Source organism: Staurois parvus, unplaced genomic scaffold (genome assembly GCF_062004578.1).
Source record: "Staurois parvus isolate SC_StPar_1 unplaced genomic scaffold, SC_StPar_1.0 ptg000564l, whole genome shotgun sequence".
NCBI classification, from domain to species: Eukaryota; Metazoa; Chordata; class Amphibia; order Anura; family Ranidae; genus Staurois; species Staurois parvus.
Genome location: NW_028318360.1, coordinates 4,839,901 through 4,859,737, shown reverse-complemented (window position 1 = coordinate 4,859,737; position 19,837 = coordinate 4,839,901). Strand labels below are relative to the sequence as shown.

At 42.4% G+C, this 19,837-nt stretch overlaps 1 protein-coding gene across 1 annotated transcript in view; it reads left to right on the top strand.

Annotated features, from left to right (window-relative positions):
- The first annotated feature begins 9,293 nt into the window (after nt 1–9,293).
- Nucleotides 9,294–19,837, top strand: part of LRPAP1 (LDL receptor related protein associated protein 1) — a 36,408-nt gene continuing 25,864 nt past the window's right edge. The window contains exons 1-2 of the mRNA XM_089691566.1: nt 9,294–9,514; nt 19,421–19,565. Of these exons, the coding sequence (XP_089547692.1) occupies nt 9,347–9,514; nt 19,421–19,565 (313 nt within the window). The 5' untranslated portion in view covers nt 9,294–9,346. The remainder of the gene's footprint in view (nt 9,515–19,420; nt 19,566–19,837) is intronic.

Genomic DNA, 19,837 nt, shown 5'->3' with positions numbered 1-19,837 from the left:
TGAAGTTAGAGGCTGATTGGGTACCATGCACAGCTTCACCAGCTCTAGTAAATTATCCCCCATGTGTCCTGGTGTTGAGCCTATGTTGATCTATGTAGATCCGTGTTGATCATCAGGGATAATGTGAATGAGCCCCTAAAGTGATATTAAAGGTTTTTTGTTTTTTAACAACAGACATGTCATACTTACCTGCTCTGTAATGGGCTTGCACAGAGCAGCCCCGATGCTCATCTTTTCAGGTCCTACACCGGTGCTCCAAGCCCCTCCCTCCTGCCTAGTGCCCCCATAGCAAGCAGCTTGCTATGGCAGCACAAGTGCAGGCGCACTCCTGAGCCGCTACTCTTCGTGTCCGTTCACACAAGGAGCATTGCTCAGCCCTGCCCCTGCTCTCTCCTCATTGGCTTACTGGCTGTGATTGACAGTAGCAGGAGCAGATAACTGCTTTCTCAGCCAATGAGGAAGGAGAGACCCGGGAGAGTTGAGGCTTTTGTTCACATCGCTGATCAGGATGTGGGCAGGTACGTATTGGGGGGGGGGGGGGGCTCCTGCACACAGAAGGTTTTTTACCTTGAGCCATTACAACCACTTTAAAATAAATTCTAAGAAAAAGTTCTAGTACCATCTACACTGGTATATTTATTACACAGATGTTTGACGAACAATGCCAAATGTAAAATGTTAAGGCAGCTTAAAGTGGCTGTAAAGGCTGAAGATTTTTTACCTTCATGGATTGTATGCTTGAAGGTAAAAAAACAAAATAAACATTCCCCAGTAAACCATTTGTACCTCCATATGTGCAGTTTACAACTTCCAGTGTTGCTGGCTCCTGCTCTCTCAGTGCTGCTTCCCTGCACTTCTGGATTTCACATGAAAGAGATAAAGTGTTATTAAACCCACAACAGTACAGTCTGTATATACAGTAAAGCATGCTTCTTATACGCACTGTGGAACCTAAGGGGTTAATCCACTGCCTTGTGTAAAAAGGTTGTTTGATCCTTTCTTCTCTGCCCCTCCTCTTGTTGAAATGACCACCTGATAGAGACTGAAACCCTGGTCACATGCACATGCTCAATTTGGTGTGTATTGCTAGAGAAGCTTTTTTTTTTCTTGCGAAGGTGCATGTAATCAGCACAGGGCCAATCAGCACTGTCCAGACAGAGGTCAGAGGTTTCACATTCTCCTAGAGCAGAAGGAAACATCCTCCTACAAGCTTTAACCAGTGCTCCGCTGAAGTCACAAGACTGCTGATGAGAAGAGGTATTTAGCAGTTTATAGTTACTAAAATAATTGCATTTCCATGTTGTGTGTAATGTGGAAGACCAGATATAGTAAATGTAGAGACCTGGGTTTAGTAACCCTTTAACAGAGGAAAGTGCATTTTAGAGCCAGTCTGTTAGCTTGGAGAAGGGATGGGTTAAGAGGAGGGAGGAGCAGGAGAGTGCTTCCCATCCTAGGCTATGGGGCTGTGTGTTTCTATTGATGCACACAGTGCAGGGAGACATAGCTCTAGTTCCTGCATGCAAGGGTGACTCCATAGGATGCTGCAAGCGAAAGGAACAACCCTGAAACAGGAAACCTGGAGGCAGCAGTCATGGCACCAGCTTAAACAGGAACATAGGAAAGGATTAAAAGATAAAGTTGCACACTCGGTAAGAGATTAAATCAGCTGCTCAAAGTGCTTAAAAAAACTGAGAGTTTAATATCACTTTAATAAAATGGGCACACATTGCTCAGCTGGTTTTGTTCTGGAAATAAATCAAAAGCTTTCATGGACTAATAATAAAGATAGATATTTATTGCATGGGAAATAATAAAATAAATGTAGAACACAAAGCAGCCGATAAAACTGAATTTCACCATTTGTCTTGCTAACAGCATGTCAAAAGCTCTCTTGCCAGGATCAGAAAGGTCAGGTCTACCGCTGAGCTTTTCCTGGCAGATCAAGATGGTGGGAACACTCACTCTGTAAATCTGTCCACCGCGCTCATAGCGATATAAATTAACATGATTCTGGAAGCATGCCAAGGGCTGTCATTAGCAACGAGAGTGTAATTTCTATCTGAGGCTGAAATAAATAATAATCCAAATACATTTATATACAGTTTCAAATGGCAAATTTGTTAAGACTTGTGTTAGGCTGCCCATAGATTGGCAGATATCTTTCTAATTATTGAAATTCTGCCTTTGCTTGCAAGCTTGTGTCATCCATGAGGCTAACTGAGGCAGCCACTTCTGGCAGCACTCATGGAGGTACTGCAGGGGGCAGCACTGAGGCTGGAGTGTTTGTATCAGACATTCTGTCCTCAGTGCATGTTCATCCTTGTGCCATTAGCTGTTATGGTGCAGGTGCCTGCATGCAACCTATGTCCTAGCAACTAGTGACCTGCTTCCAGCATCCCAGCAACCATTGATGCTGTGCACCCTGGCCACCTATGTCCTAGCAACCAACGACCTGCTTCCAGCATCCCAGCAACTTATGATGCTGTGCAGCCTGGCCACCTATGTCCTAGCAACCAACGACCTGCTTCCAGCATCCCAGCAACTTATGATGCTGTGCAGCCTGGCCATCTATGTCCTAGCAACCAACGACCTGCTTCCAGCATCCCAGCAACTTATGATGCTGTGCAGCCTGGCCACCTATGTCCTAGCAACCAACGACCTGCTTCCAGCATCCCAGCAACTTATGATGCTGTGCAGCCTGGCCACTTATGTCCTAACAACCAATGATGCTGTGCAGCCTGGCCATCTATGTCCTAAAAACCAACGACCTGCTTCCAGCATCCCAGCAACCAATGATGCTGTGCAGCCTGGCCACCTATGTCCTAGCAACCAATGACCTGCTTCCAGCATCCCAGCAACCAATGATACTGTGCAGCCTGGCCACCTACGTCCTAGCAACCAACGGCCTGCTTCCAGCATCCCAGCAACCAATGATGCTGTGCAGCCTGGCCACCTATGTCCTAGCTACCAACAACCTGCTTCCAGCATCCCAGCAACCAATGATGCTGTGCAGTCTGGCCACCTATGTCCTAGCAACCAACGACCTGCTTCCAGCATCCCAGAAACTGATGATGCTATGCAGCCTGGCCACCTATGTTCTAGCAACCAATGATGCTGTGCACCCTGGCCACCTATGTCCTAGCTACCAACAACCTGCTTCCAGCATCCCAGCAACCAATGATGCTGTGCAGTCTGGCCACCTATGTCCTAGCAACCAATGACCTGCTTCCAGCATCCCAGCAACCAATGATGCTGTGCAGCCTGGCCACCTATGTCCTAGCAACCAATGACCTGCTTCCAGCATCCCAGCAACCAATGATACTGTGCACCCTGGCCACCTATGTCCTAGCAACCAACGACCTGCTTCCAGCATCCCAGCAACTGATGATGCTGTGCAGCCCAGCCACCAGCTTCTTAGCAACAAACAATAGCGTGGAAAAGGTAAAAAATGAACTGCCCTAGACACCCCACCTCCCCTCCGACAATGCCCTGCTTACTTGCATAATTTTTGCAAGTATCTGGAATTGCTGTATTCCACAATTGACACTGGAGCAAAGGTAAAGCTTCTGATAATTATTTTTTTATAAAGGAGTGCAGTATCAGAACCTGGTCTCCTTATGCAACAATGAGTGCCATCAATCAGCACATAAGAAATCAACCAAAAATGTAAGGAAAATTGGGAGCAGCTACTGTTTTTTCACGCTGGCATTCATTTCAGGAGCTGAGGACTGCTTGAAAGGCGATGTAAAAAGGTGTTTAGGAAAATTGGTCTGAATTACCTACCATTGCATGGTTGTATTATACGATTGGTGGAAAGGTATCACCTAATACTGGGATGTGTAAGTCACAGACAGTCAAACATGTAATCTCCCTTTGCTGATGGTGAGAAAAGACTTGGACCTGCTATGGAAGCCCAGGCTGAAGTTCACCTCCTGTCCTGGGGGAACATATGGCTGGTCCTAGATTGTAAGCTCGAAAGAGCAGGGCCCTTGATCCCCTCATGTTTTGCATTGTATTGGTATTGTTCTGTCACATGTTCTGTCTCCCTTTGTAATGTACAGCGCTGAGCGAACTATTGGCGCTTTATAAATACTGTATAATAATAATAATAATAATACTGTGCAGAAATACACTGCTGGAACTGTCTGTGGCCCATTGCCCACCACTCCATCAGCTTGCCTTTTGTTCTCCCCACTTTACTTCCATCCATACCTGGAACGTTTAGGAGATATTAATTTTACCTACAGGTAAGTTTTATTATAAGCTTTCCTGTAGATAAAAATCAAGATAGAGAGTTTACTACCACTTGCCCTCCAGAAGATTTACCCCCCTTCCTGACCAAGCCATTTGTTGAGATACGACACTGCATTCATTTAACTGATAATTGCGCAGTCATACAACGCTGCACCCAAATGAAATTTATGGCCTTTTTTTCCCACAAATAGAGCTTTCTTTTGGTGGTATTTGATCACTTGTGTGTTTTTAATTTTTTGTGCTATAAACAAAAAAAGACTGGCAATTTTGAAAAAAAAACCTATATTTTTTACTTTTTGCTATTAAACATGTCCAGTAGAAAAATTAAAAAAATCAAATTTCATCATAAATTTAGGCCAAAATATATTCTGCTCCATGTCTTAGCTAAAACAAATCTCAATACGTGTAAATTAATTGGTTTACAAGAAAGTTATAGCGTCTACAAATGGCAATATATATACTGGACTTTTTTTATTTTTTTACTAATAATGGTGGTTGATTAGCTATTTATAGCGGGACTGTGGCGGGCATTCTGACACTGGGGGGGAACTGACTTGGTGTTACTGACATCCTCAGTGACACCAATACATCCCAATAATAAAAAGCACCGACACTGTACTAATGGCACTGGGCAGGAAGGGGTTAACGTGGGGCGATCAAAGGGTTAACTGTGTGCTGTGTGTTTTTCACTGTAAGCACACTGCTTTGTATGGCTCTGCTATGCATACAAAGCAGTGTGCAGGAGCTGACAGGGGAGAGATCTGCATTATTTACATACAGGTCTCTTCCCGGCAGTAATACTCGGAGATCGCCAGGTGCTGGCAGAGAATCACCGAACAGGACCTGGTGATTGACAGCAGAGGCTGCAAATAGCGGCCCGGGTAGGGCGTGTGCGCCCTCTATCCGGAAATGCATAATCACGTATATATACATGATTTTGCACAGCCCTGCAGCAGTATTTATGCTATAGGGCAGTGCAGAAGCGGTTAATAAGTGATTGAACAGTACTGGCTGGCATATTCAAGGTTTTGGATATCCTTTCATATCCTTTTCCATCTTTATAAAGTTCCATTACCTTGTTACGCAGGTCTTTTGACCCCTTTTCTTTTCTGCTTCCTGTGGTTCAGTATCTAGCCTGCTCAGTGTATCAACGTGAGAGCTAACAAACTCATTGGCTATTTATACATAGACACTAATTGCAATTTAAAAAGCCACAGATGTGAGAAATTCGTCTTTAATTGCCATTTTAACCAGTGTGTCTGTACCAAGGCCAAAGATTCCAGGGTATGGAAACTTTTGACCAGGGCCATTTGGATGATTTCTGTTATCATTATGATTTAAAACAACTATTTGATAATAAACAGCTTCATATGATCACTATCTTTAAATAAAAGACAGTTTTTTGGCATAATCAGTCATATTTCAATATCAATGCTACAATTTCTTGATATCTCCCAGGGCATGCAAACTTTTGAGCACAACTGTATATTTTTTTATATTGTAATATATATATATATATATATATATATATATATATATATATATGTATATATATATATATATATATATATATATATATATAGTAACAATTAATGATTTTTTTATATGTTATAATATATATAACTACTATTCATTATATTTATTTGTAGAAAATGTTGAGAAACCATTTATCATTTTCCTTCCACTTCACAATTATGTGCCATTTTGGGTTGGTCTATTACATAAAATCCCAATAGAATTAATTTACGTTTTTGGTTGTACCATGACAAAATGTGGATAATTTCAACAGGTATGAATACTTTTTCAAGGCACTGTATATATAAATATACATACACACATACACACACAGTAAAGTAAATAAGTAAATAAGTATTGAACACGTTGCTATTATTCTCAGTAAATATATTTCTAAAGGTGCTATTGACTTGACGTTTTCACCACGTCGGTAACATCCCATGCAATCCATACATATAAAGAAATCATAACAAATAAGTTCAGAAATTAGGTTATGTGTAATAAAATGGAATGACACAGGGAAAAAGTATTGAGCGCGCTAACTGAAATTTATTTAATACTTCATACAAAATCCTTTTCTGGTAATGATAACTTCAAGACGCCTCCTGTATAGAGAAACTAGTCGCATGCATTGCTCAGGTGTGATTTTGGCCCATTCTTCCACACAAACAGTCTTCAAATCTTGTAGGTTCTGTGGGCCTCTTCTATGGACTCTGATCTTTAGTTCTTTCCATAGATTTTCTATTGGATTCAAGTCAGGTGATCGGCTGGGCCATTCTAGCAGCTGTATTTTCCTATTTTGAAACCAACTGAGAGTTTCCTTGGCTTTGTGTTTGGGATCATTGTCTTGCTGAAATGTCCACCCTCGATTCATCTTCATCTTCCTGGTAGATGGCAGAAGACTTTTATCAAGAATGTCTTGGTACATTTTTCCATTCATCCTTCCTTCAACGATATGAAGTTTGCCAGAACCGTATGCTGAAAAACAGCCCCACGCCATGATGTTCCCACCTCCAAACTTCACTGTTGGTACGGTGTTTTTGGGGTGATGTCATTTGACTTCCAAACATGGTGTGTATTATGGCATCAACAAAGTTCAATTTTGGCCTCATCTGACCAGACTATATTCTCCCAGTATTTCACAGACTTGCCTAAATATTGTGCAGCAAACTTTAAACAAGTGTTAACATGTTTTTTCTTCAGCCATTGCTGCTGAAGAGCATGGTGAGCGTGCATACAGACCATGGCAGTTAAGTGCATTACTTATTGTTTTCTTTCAAACAATTGTACCTGCTAATTCCAGGTCTTTCTGAAGCTCTCCACAAGTGGTTCTTGGCTCTTAGACAACTCTTCTGATAATTATTTTCACTCATCTGTCAGAAATCTCTTGAGGAACACCTGATCATGGCTGATTTATGGTGAAATGATGTTCTTTCCACTTCCAGATTATGGCCCCAGCAGTGCTCACTGGAACATTCAGAAATTTAGAAATCCTTCTGTAACCAATGCCACCAGTATGTTTTGCACCGATAAGGTTGCAAAGGTCTTGAGAGAGCTCTTTGCTTTTACCCATGATGAGAATCTTGTGTGACATCTTGGTAATGAGACACCTTTTTATAGGCCATCAGTTGAGACTGAACCAGCTGATATTAATTTGCACTGACAAGCGGCAGGATCACTGTCTAATTACTGATAGATTTCAGCCAGATTTTTGCACCTCCCTTTCTTCATGTGTTCAATACTCTTTCCCTGTGTCATTCCATTTTATTACACATAACTTAACTGCTTCCCGACTGACCTTTAGCAGATATACTGCTACAGGGTGACACGGGGGCGCAGAATCAAGTACATATACGTGATTTCGCATTTACAGGTAGGGGGCGCACGCAAGGCGCCCGCATGCCCTACCCACGCCGCCATTCACAGCCGCAGCTGTCAATCACCGAGTCCCAGCCGGTGATTACTCGCCGGTGCCTGGTGATTCATGAGCATCTTTGACGGGGAGGAGAACTGTTTGTTAACAAAACAGTTATACTCCCTGTCAGCTTGTGCACACTGCTTTGGGTGGCTGTGCAGAGCACAGCCATGCAAAGCTGTGTGCTTACAGTGAAGCACATGGACACAGCACTGTGTAAAACAGTACAAAGCACACAGTTAACCCTTTGATCGCCCCTCATGGTAACCCCTACCTGCCCAGTGCCACTAGTACAGTGTCAGTGCTTTTTTTTTTGGTGTCACTGGGGATGTTAGTGACACCAAGTCAGTTCCCCCTAGAGTCAGAATGTCCGCTGCAGTCCCACTATAAGTCTCTGATCGCCGCCATTACTAGTAAAAACATTTTTAAATCCCAGTATATAGACCACCATTTGTAAACGCTATAACTTTCACATGAACCAATTCATTTACACGTATTGGGATTTTTTTTAGCAAAGACATGTAGAAAAAGACACTTTGGCCTAAATTTGACGAAATTTGATTTTTTTATTTTTTTTACTGGACATGTTTAATAACAAAAAGTCCAAAATACAGTTTTTTTTTCTCAAAATTGTCAGTCATTTTTTTATAGCGCAAAAAAGAAAAACCGCAGAGGCGATCAAATACCACCGAAGGAAAGCTCAATTTGTGGGGAAGAAAAAGAACATAAATTTAATTTGTGTGCAGCGTTGCATGACCGCGCAATTGTCAGTTAAAGTAATGCAAAAAATAGCCTGGTCAGGAAGGGGGGTAAATCCTCAGGAGAGCGAGGGGTTAATTACTAAACTTATTTGTTTTGGTTTCTTTGTATGTGTGGATTGCATGAGATGTTACCGACGTGGTGAACTTTTCATGTCAATAGCACCTATATTTACCTAGAAAAATGGTGACGTGTTCAATACTTATTTTCCCTGCTGTATATATATATATATTTATACTGTGTTTGTGTTTATATATTTTTTCCTTTTTAATAAATACTTTGTGTTATGTGTATAGTTATCTGTATGTTTATTTGTATTTTTAGTGTATAACTAAGATTTGTAGTTTAGATTTTTTTAATATATATAATTTATATTTTACTGCATAATTTAACTATTATTTACATGTTATATATCATTTATTATTGATGTGTTTACCTTTTATATCAATGTATATATATTTCATTACATGACATATATGGGATGACCAGGGGCGGACTGACAACTCATGGGGCCCCCGGGCAATAGGGGATCATGGGGCCCCTGTGTCCTTGCCCAAACTCAAAAAAGCCTATGAAAAAGGTACCAGGGGCATCACATGGGTCCCCTACTGACCCCGGGCCCTCGGGCAGTGCCCGAGTTTCCAAATGGTCAGTCCACCCCTGGGGATGACATTATCAGTACAGCAGTGTGATTGATGAACGGAACCGCTCAGCTTCCCCGGTCTTTAAGAAGCGCCGATGGTTCAATTTCTTCCAGGGCCGTTAGAGTTAGTCCAAGAGTAGGCGGATCCCTGTGGGATGCTCTCATCCAATGAGGATCCAGTTCGTGTTCAGCTACACCAGTGGACCAATAAACAGGCGGAGTGGCCGGCTTCTCCCGTGTCCCTGTGCTCCTCGGCAGACATGAGTTCCGCTGTGTGTCGCTGGTTGCTGCTCTGCTCCTTGTCGGTGCTGGGTGCCCGGGCCGGCGGAGGAGGGGGGAAATATTCCCGGGAGAAGAATGAGAACCGGCCGGAGGGGGTGGAGTTCCGCATACAGAAGCTGGACCAGATCTGGGAGAAGGCACAGCGGGTGAGTGATGTGCGGGTCATGTGACCTCCTCCCTGTACGGCGGATGTGCTGTGTTATGCCGTGAGCGGAGTACATTGCAGACCTGGGTGAGGGTCATGTGACCTCCTCCCTGTACGGCGGATGTGCTGTGTTATGCCGTGTACTGGGTACATTGCAGACCTAGGTGAGGGTCATGTGACCTCCTTTAGCCTGTTATGGCTGCCATGTACTATGTGACTATGGTTGTACACATCCTGCTGGGATAGAAATCCAGAGACCCTGACATCCTTCTCACCAACACTCTTCCTATAGAATTACATGTGTATCTAACATTGTATTCCTGGTAAAGCTTCCATTGTACACATATAATGTGATGTCCTCAGCAGACTCTTACTATCCCTAACGTGATGCTTTACAGCAGTGCCGTTCAACTTTCTTTCATATAGAGATCTAGGCCCCTGACCTCACCGGAGGAGCCACATGTTATGTTCCATATATCTAATGCTAGAGAGAGAGAGAGAGCTGTGAGAGGCTGCAGGCGGGCAATAGGAGAGGGCGAGGGGCTGCAGACGGGCAATAGGAGAGGGCGAGGGGCTGCAGACGGGCAATAGGAGAGGGCGAGGGGCTGCAGGCGGGCAATAGGAGAGGGCGAGGGGCTGCAAGCGGGCAATAGGAGAGGGCGAGGGGCTGCAGGCGGGCAATAGGAGAGGGCGAGGGGCTGCAGGCGGGCAATAGGAGAGGGCGAGAGGCTGCAGGCGGGCAATAGGAGAGGGCGAGAGGCTGCAGGCGGGCAATAGGAGAGGGCGAGAGGCTGCAGGCGGGCAATAGGAGAGGGCGAGAGGCTGCAGGCGGGCAATAGGAGAGGGCGAGAGGCTGCAGGCGGGCAATAGGAGAGGGCGAGGGGCTGCAGGCGGGCAATAGGAGAGGGCGAGGGGCTGCAGGCGGGCAATAGGAGAGGGCGAGGGGCTGCAGGCGGGCAATAGGAGAGGGCGAGGGGCTGCAGACGGGCAATAGGAGAGGGAGAGGGGCTGCAGATTGGCAATAGGAGAGGGTGAGAGACTGCAGGCGTGCTACCGGAGAGGGTGAGGGGCTGCATATATGCTCTAGGAGTTGTTGGAGATTGGGGGTATACTTCAGGAGAACTAAACTAGAGAGACCGTACAGGAGACTGTTCAAGATCCTTGCTTTTACACTTCAAAAGGGACATACAAGTTACTGTTTTCAGAAGCCCCAAGGGCCACGGTGTGGACACCAGGGCATTATAGTATTCCACTTCACTCCTATGTAAAAGGTTGTGAAGGAGCTGGGCAAGCACAGGCAGTCAATAGACCCTCCTAGTCAAGGAGAGGGCAGTGATGTGCAAGATGGGGACAGTGTTATGGAACTGACTCTTCCTGGAGTTGTCATATTTTCTTGCACATTTAGGAGCACATTCTATAATTTATTTACCTTGTTTCCCTCCGCCCTATAGCAGTTTTACTGCTACAGGGCGACTCTCCTGTGCAAAATCGTGTGTGGGTATATATAGGTGATTTTGCACTTCCACCTCACGGAGGTGAGTGCGCGCCGCCAGTGGATTGCTTCTGCTGTGAACTGGAACAGCTGTGTTGTGAAAGGAGGAAGTGATCTATCCTGTTTCCCTGCAGAGCTGGGAGCACAGTCCATCACTTTCTCTTGTACCAGCACCATCTAGTATACACCAAGCACATAGCTAGGCACACAGTTAACCCTTTGACCACCCTAGATGTTAACCCCTTCCCAGCCAATGCCATTAGTACAGAGATCCGTGTATATTTTTAGCACTAATCATTGTATTAGTTATACTGGTTCCCACACGGTGTCAGTTAGTTTGAAAATATCCGCCGCAATATTGCAGTCCTGCTATAAGTCACTCTCTGCCATTTACTAGTACAAAAAAGAGAAATTCCAGTATATGTCCCATACTTTGTAGACACTATAATGTTTGTGCAAACTAATCACTATACGCCTATTGGAATTTTTTTTTTTTTTTTTACCAAAAATATGTAGCCGAATAGATTTTGGCCTAAATTTATGAAGACATTTTGATTTTTAATTTTTTTTTTTACTGGATATATTTTATAGTAGAAAATCATTTTATTTTTAGTTATTTTTTTCAAAATTGTCTTGTTTTTTTGTTTATACCGCAAAAAGTAAAAACCGCAGAGGTGATCAAATACCACCAAAAGAAAGCTCTATTTGTTTTGGGGGGGAAAGGACATAAATTTCATTTTGTTACAGCATCGCATGACCGCGCAATTGTCGATTAAAGTAATGCAGTGCCGTATCTCAAAAAAATGGCCTGGTCAGGAAGGGGGGTAAATCTTCTGGAGGGCAAGTGGTTAAAGTGTATATAAACCTTCACCTTTTTAAAACAACCCATTCAGTTTAAAATGGAAGTGAAAGGCAAAACATATATGTAAAGATATATTAAAGAAAAAAAACAAAAATTTATATATGATCACATTCCCTTTGTTTTTAGTTGCATAAGAGCTAGGGGAAGAGGGGGAAGGCGAAACAGCAGTACACAATTTTCTATGGAACTACAGTAAGAATAATAGCCAGTCAACTAGCATTTTCATAAAGTTGAAGTTCTTGGGTACTTGTGGTGCACTCTATGGGGGCATACTCGCTCCCAAGCCGGCTCTGTCTATAAAGCACTCAGACAGGCTCAGCTCTGCCCCGCATTCTTTGCTCACCAGCTGTGGTTGACAGCAGCAGGAGCCAACGGCTCCTACTGCTGTGTCTAAGCCAATGAGGATGGAGAGATCTGAGAGAGCTTCTGTTTTCGTGCACATCGCTGGATCGAGATTGGATTCTGGTATTCCGATTTCCTCCCACGCTCCAAAGACATGTTGGTAGGTTAATTGACTCCAGTCTAAATTGGCCCTAGTATGTGTATGTATGAATGTAACTTAGGGACCATAGATTATACGCCCTGGGACTGATGTGAATGTAATATATATATAGTAAAGTAATATATTGAATACTAATAATGTTCAGAAACAAATCAAGCCCTCTCCAACAAATTGCCCACATGGCCCTTGCATCCAAGCACCAATTGTGGTATATGTAGGAATCCCAATCGCCAGGCAGCCATGATGGTAAAAGCAGTCTTTATTTTTCAAAATGGGCAAAACAAAGTGGCTTTCTTCAGTATAAAATAGCCCAATCCATCCATTAACTCTTGGTATAAATCAAACCTTCGACTCACTGCTAGCAAAACCTCCACAACAGGGTTTAAAGTCCCCTCCTGCTGCACAGGCCCAAAGGAAGGACCAGCAGCTCAGCAGTGTCCACACTCCACCGCTCCTCGCACCAATGTGTCTTGCTCCACATCACACCTTATGCACACCTGTCTGTCACCAGACTGAGAGGGCTGAAAAGAACCAGAAGCAGGTCGACTCTATCAGGACCAGAGTACCCATAGTCAAGGTTGGAGGATTTTTCCCATCGCTTCTAAATTCAAGGACCCATATCCGTACTTAACAATGCTGGGAAAGTGTGAATGAGCTTTCCCTGTAACAGTTCACCCCGAAACCCCTCATCCTACAGAGGTGAGAATCCCTGAGTGCTCCCAAACTGTCACATGTTGTCCCCCTTTAAGGAACCACAGTCCAAACAATGGTGATATAGAAGTGCCCTCCAGGACCCATCCCTGGCATCCTGTACAATACCCTTTGAGGGGGGGGGGGTTTATCAAAACTGGAGGAGACAGAATCTGGAAGGGCTGTGCATGGCAACCAATCAGGAGCTTGTTCAGTAAAGCTTTAAAATGAAAGAGCGCATCTGATTGGTTGCCAGGCACAGCTACTCTTTAAAGCAAAACTAAAGGCAAAAATACTTACCTTAGTTCAAATGGTCTGACAGCAGTTAGTCAGTTCCCCCCTAGTGTCAGAATGCCCACTGCAGTCCTGCTATAAGTCACTGATCACTGCCATTACTAGTATTTAAAAAAAAAAAAAATCCAATATATACAGTCAGGTTCATAAATATTGGGACATGGACACAATTCTAACATTTTTGCCTCTATACACCACCACAATGGATTTGAAATGAAACAAACAAGATGTGCTTTAACTGCAGACTGTCATTTTTAATTTGAGGGTATTTACATCCAAATCAGGTGAACGGTGTAGGAATTACAACAGTTTGCATATGTGCTTCCCACTTGTTAAGGGACCAAAAGTAATGGGACAATTGGCTTCTCAGCTGTTCCATGGCCAGGTGTGTGTTATTCTCTCATTATCCCAATTACAATGAGCAGATAAAAGGTCCAGAGTTCATTTCAAGTGTGCTATTTACATTTGGAATCTGTTGCTGTCAACTCTCAAGATGAGATTCAAAGAGCTGTCACTATCAGTGAAGCCATCATTAGGCTGAAAAACAAAACAAACCCATCAGAGAGATAGCAAAAACATTAGGCGTGGCCAAAACAACTGTTTGGAACATCCTTAAAAAGAAGGAACGCACCGGTGAGCTCAGCAACACCAAAAGACAACTGTGGTGGATGAGTGAAGAATTCTGTCCCTGGTGAAGAAAACACCCTTCACAACAGTTGGCCAGATCAAGAACACTCTCCAGGAGGTAGGTGTATGTGTGTCAAAGTCAACAATCAAGAGAAGACTTCAGCAGAGTGAATGCAGAGGGTTCACCACAAGATGGAAACCATTGGTGAGCCTCAAAAACAGGAAAGCCAGATTAGAGTTTGCCAAGCGACATGTAAAAAAGCCTTCACAGTTCTGGAACAACATCCTATGGACAGATGAGACCAAGATCAACTTGTATCAGAGTGATGGGAAGAGAAGAGTATGGAGAAGGAAAGGAACTGCTCATGATCCTAAGCATACCACCTCATCAGTGAAGCATGGTGGTGGTAGTGTCATGGCGTGGGCATGTATGGCTGCCAATGGAACTGCTTCTCTTGTATTTATTGATGATGTGACTGCTGACAAAAGCAGCAGGATGAATTGTGAAGTGTTTCGGGAATATTATCTGCTCATATTCAGCCAAATGCTTCAGAACTCATTGGACGCGGCTTCACAGTGCAGATGGACAATGACCCAAAGCAGACTGCAAAAGCAACCAAAGAGTTTTTTAAGGGAAAGAAGTGGAATGTTATGCAATGGCCAAGTCAATCACCTGACCTGAATCCGATTGAGCATGCATTTCACTTGCTGAAGACAAACCTGAAGGGAAAATGCCCCAAGAACAAGCAGGAACTGAAGACCGTTGCAGTAGAGGCCTGGCAGAGCATCACCATGGATGAAACCCAGCGTCTGGTGATGTCTATGCATTCCAGACTTCAGGCTGTAATTGACTGCAAAGGATTTGCAACCAAGTATTAAAAAGTGAAAGTTTGATTTATGATTATTATTCTGTCCCATTACTTTTGGTCCCTTAACAAGTGGGAGGCACATATGCAAACTGTTGTAATTCCTACACCGATCACCTGATTTGGATGTAAATACCCTCCAATTAAAGCTGACAGTCTGCAGTTAAAGCACATCTTGTTCGTTTAATTTCAAATCCATTGTGGTGGTGTATAGAGCCAAAAATGTTAGAATTGTGTCGATGTCCCAATATTTATGGACCTGACTGTATATATATAATTTTAATTTTTTTTTTTCAAAGTTGTTTTTCTTTTTTTGTTTTTATAGCACAAAAAATAAAAAACCGCAGAGGCAATCAAATATCACCGAAAGAAAGCTTAATTTGTGGGGGAAAAAAAGGACATAAATTTCATTTGGGTGCAGCGCTGCATAACCGCACAATTGTCAATTAAAGTAATGCAGCCCCTTATCACAAAAAATGGCCTGGTCAGGAAGGGGGGGGGGGGGTAAATCCTCTGTAGGGTAAGTGGTTAAAGTAGATCTTGTCAGTTAAAATAAAAAAAAAAAAGTAAACGGTAGCAGATCAGGGAAATGTTGCCCCTTGTCAGTTGTCTGAGGGGATTTCCCTTACAATGGAATGATCTCCCCTCACTTCCTGTTGAGTCTTTAGGACAGGATACAAAAGGGATTCTCCCTAATGTGACAGCAAGGATAAAAATATAACTTGACAGCGGTATTAAGGCCTTGTACACACACTGAGAATATTGGACGAATTATCCTCTGTTTTTTTTTTTTTGCATGCTAGTCTTACACCAAAAAACAAATTAGGTTAGTAGAGTTATGAAAAGTCTTGTAAGACAGAATACAACTTCCTGCGATAATGTATTGTATTTTAATGTATTCTTTTGTTTCCATTGGTCAAATTTATTATTTTGCCGTACAATACTATACCATTTACACAAAAATCATTTGTTCTGTTTATCTTTTGAGAACTTTTTTTGTGTTTATCTCTTGGATATTTTCACATGAACTGTCATGATCGGCTCTCGAAAGCTTTGTATTAATGATCAGCTTATTGGACGATCACTCTGAAAGTGGTATTTTTTGCTCCGTTTTTCTCTGTGTACTAGACATAATTCTACTCTACTTTATTCAAAATGGGGAAAACAAACATTTTGTCTTCAGATACAGATTCCCAGTACACGCATGGTCTAAGTGAGTGTCAGACAAGGGTCAGTGACTCCAAAAGCAATGAAGCCATAGCATCAGCATAATGGACAGGAAGCAAATTCTCCTGTGACAGGCGTACTTTAACTTGTATTGTTGATCAATGTTCTTTAATTACTCAAGCAAAATCTTTCTCATTGACCAGCCCCAGCCCAATAATACTCCATAAACTGGGTGCGCACAGGAAAAGGTTGGAAAAACCTGTTCTATAGTTTATAATTGTTGGCAGTTCATCTTGGTTTTCAAACGTCTTTCATGACCCACACAGTGCATCCATTGTGTCCATTCATGCTTGACACTTTTTTTCCTTGGCTTTGCACAGCCTCAATAATGACTGAAGTTATCTGTAATCTAGGGCCCTTAACTGTAAAACCAGTGTTACTAAACCCTAAATGTTTTGGATTGGGGGACCCCTCCACTGTCAGAATACACTGGTCAGCATTGCAGCTGATTGGTGGCAAGCGCTGATCGAATGGAAATTTACCAACAGTCCCGTTTGAGGGCCATTTCTCTCAAATGGAAAAACCATAGATGGGTCAACATTCGGCTGAACCTCAATCCACCTGTGGCCAGTTTAGCCTATGTTTGGGTGCTTCCTATGCCAGCATGCACAGGCAGCCAGAGAGGAATGGACAGGGCTCGTATGCATGTCCACATTAAAAAAAACCCGTCTGAACTCAAGCAGTAAGTGATCCTGCAGTAACTGCTCCCATATGCCTTATGTATCCATATGAAAAGTAAAAACTGGCACTCCTCTTTTGGCTTGCAAATCTTCTTTATTAGATGCCCGGGTATAAGATTATTATTATTATACAGGATTTATATAGCGCCAGCAGTTTGCTCAGTGCTTTACAATATAACGGGAGACAATGCAGCAACAATACAGTTCAATACAAGAGGGTTAGGAGGGCCTGATCCTGGGAGCTTACAATCTAAGAGATTTAAATCTGTGACTTTTACCCAGGGACAAGTGACAGTGTTTACTTTTCAGAAGGTGTATGTGGTGGCACTTGAATTGTATTTAAGTGGAAGTAAAGGCAAATTCTGACTAGCTAATTCTAACTTTAAATCTACTCTCGGCCATATTCTAAGCCTAGTCTATCTAGCCCTATAAAGAAAAAAAATCACTATTTGCCTCTCTGGTCCGGTCTGGAGACAGCAGCAATGGCTGAGAAATACCTGGGAAGTGACACCACCCTTAGACTTACTATGGGGCTTCTGTTGTCTACCTCTCCTGTACACTGAAGCCACTGCTGACAGTGGGACCGGACCGGAGCGACTGCACAACAGGTAAGTATAGTGATTATTTCTTTCTTTTTTTTTTTTTCTTTACAGGGCTAGACAGATTAGGCTTACAATGTGGCTGAGAGTAGGTTTAGAGTTAGTTAAGATTTGCCTTTACTTCCACTTTAAGTTATTATCATTTGCTCCCCAAGCAGAAGTTTAACCGCCTGCCCACCACCCTATAGCAGAAATACTGCTACAGGGTGTCAGGGCTGCGCAAAGTCATGTGGTGTGTGTGTCTATATTATAGAATATGTGTGTGTGATTTTGCATTTCCGGGTAAGGGATACACACGCCCTCCCTGCGCCACCATTGGCTGCCTCAGCTGACGATCTCCGGGTCCCGGCCGGTGATTTATCGCTGAGTATTACTGACAGGGGAGATGTCTGAATGTAAACAATACCGATCTTTCTCCTGTCAGCTTCTGCACACTGCTTTGCAATGTGCTTTACACAGTAAAACACACACAGTTAACCCTTTGATCACCCCAGATGTTAACCCCTTCTTGCCCAGTGTCATTAGGACAGTGTCAGTGATTTTTTTTTTTTTTTTTTTTAATTTTTATTAGCACTGATCACTGTATTTGTGTCACTGGGGACATCCGTGACAGTCAGATGCCTGCCGCAGTCCTGCTATAAGTCGCTGATCGCCACCATTACTAGTATAAAAAATAAATAAATATCCCAGTGTATATATACCGCCATTTGTAGACTCTGTAACTTTCACATAAGCCAATTAATTTACATGTATTGGGATTTTTTTTTTTAGCAAAGACTTTTTTAAAAATGATTTTAATACCCATAACTCTCACGTAAACAAATTAATTTACACGTATTGGTATCTTTTGTTTTTTTGGGGTTTTTTTAGCAAAGACATTTAGCAGAATACATTTTGGCCTAACCTAACTGTCGAAATTTGATTTTTTTTTTTTTTTTTTTTTTTTTTTTTACTGGACATGCTTAATAGCAAAAAGTCAAAAATGTGCTTTTTTTTTTTCTTCTCAAAATTGACAGGCTTTTTTTTTTTTTTTTTTTTTTATAGTGCAAAAAATAAAAAAAAAAACTCAGAAGTGATCAAGTACCACAGAAATAAAGGACATACATTTCATTTGGGTGCAGTGTTGCATGACCGCACAGTTGTCAGTTAAAGTAACACAGCGCCGTATGACAAAAAAATGGCCTGGTCAAGAAGGGGGGTAAATCCTCTGGGGGGGGCAAATGGTTAAGGAAGCGTTGCAGGGCAACCAGGAGACTGTGCTTGTAAACATAGTAGATTGTAAGTTGTTGTGTTTTTTTTATTATTTTTTTCTCTTCTCTTTAAAACCGTTGTCTACTGCTCAAATCACATATATAGATCTAATTCTGTAAAAAAAAAAAAAAAATCAGGCTTCGGTACTACTTTGAATTTCAATCCTTTTTGGAATCCTAAGATATTGTGAAACATTGCAGCTGTTAAATTGAGCAATACAGTACTCATTCTATTCCTTTGAAATCACTGTAAAAATGAATGTAATTTGTGACATCACTTGAAAATTGCTCCACAAGCCTGTATCATACATTTAAGGACTCATTCACACCGACTTCCAGGGGACAGTTAAAATAAAAAAAAAACAAAAAACAGGCGGTTGTTGAATCAGAAAAAGCCTTATATTTATTGAAAAAATACAAGACATTCTGTGAATGGTGGCAGCGCTGAGCGAGTGACCCTTTGTGGTTACTATGCAGAAGGGCAGCTGCTCAGCAAAGGACTCGAGGATACCACTGTAGTAGCGCTGACTACTGCAACAATTTGTCTTCCACAGTTATAGCTCAGGTATTTACATCCCAAGCTGGACCAATGTACCTATGCATTAAAAATCATATGTAGATTTCAGCTTTAAAGATTTCTGAACCTCTTACCTGGAAAGAGGATTGTGGGGGAAATTTCTTTTTTTTTTTTTTTTTTGGCTGCAAACTTGTTCAAGGTCCATTGCCCACTGAGTAGCGAAGCCAGGGGAAAACTGACAAACATGAAGTCTGTACCATTTATCAGTGGCATCTACATATACACATTTTGCCTCTTTCAGCTCCAGCTTTCTCCTGTAAAACTGGCAGAACTCCACAGCGATCTGAAAATCCAGGAAAAGGATGAACTGAACTGGAAAAAGTTAAAGGCTGAAGGACTAGATGATGATGGAGAAAAAGAAGCCAAGCTCAGGCGATCACTCAACGGTAAACATTCTAATACACAGGTGTCAACCTGGTGGCCCTCCAGCTGTTGCCAAACTAAAAGTCCCATGAGGCATTGCAAGATTGACAGTTACAAGCATGACTCTGAAAGGTAGATGAGACTTGTAGTTTGGCAACAGCTGGAGGACCACCAGTTTGACACCCCTGTTCTAATATGTTTATAAAACTGTTTTATGCTTGCTTTTACTTTTAAAGTGTTACTAAACCCACAACAGTAAAATCAGTCTGTATAGGCAGTAAAGCATGTATTTGTA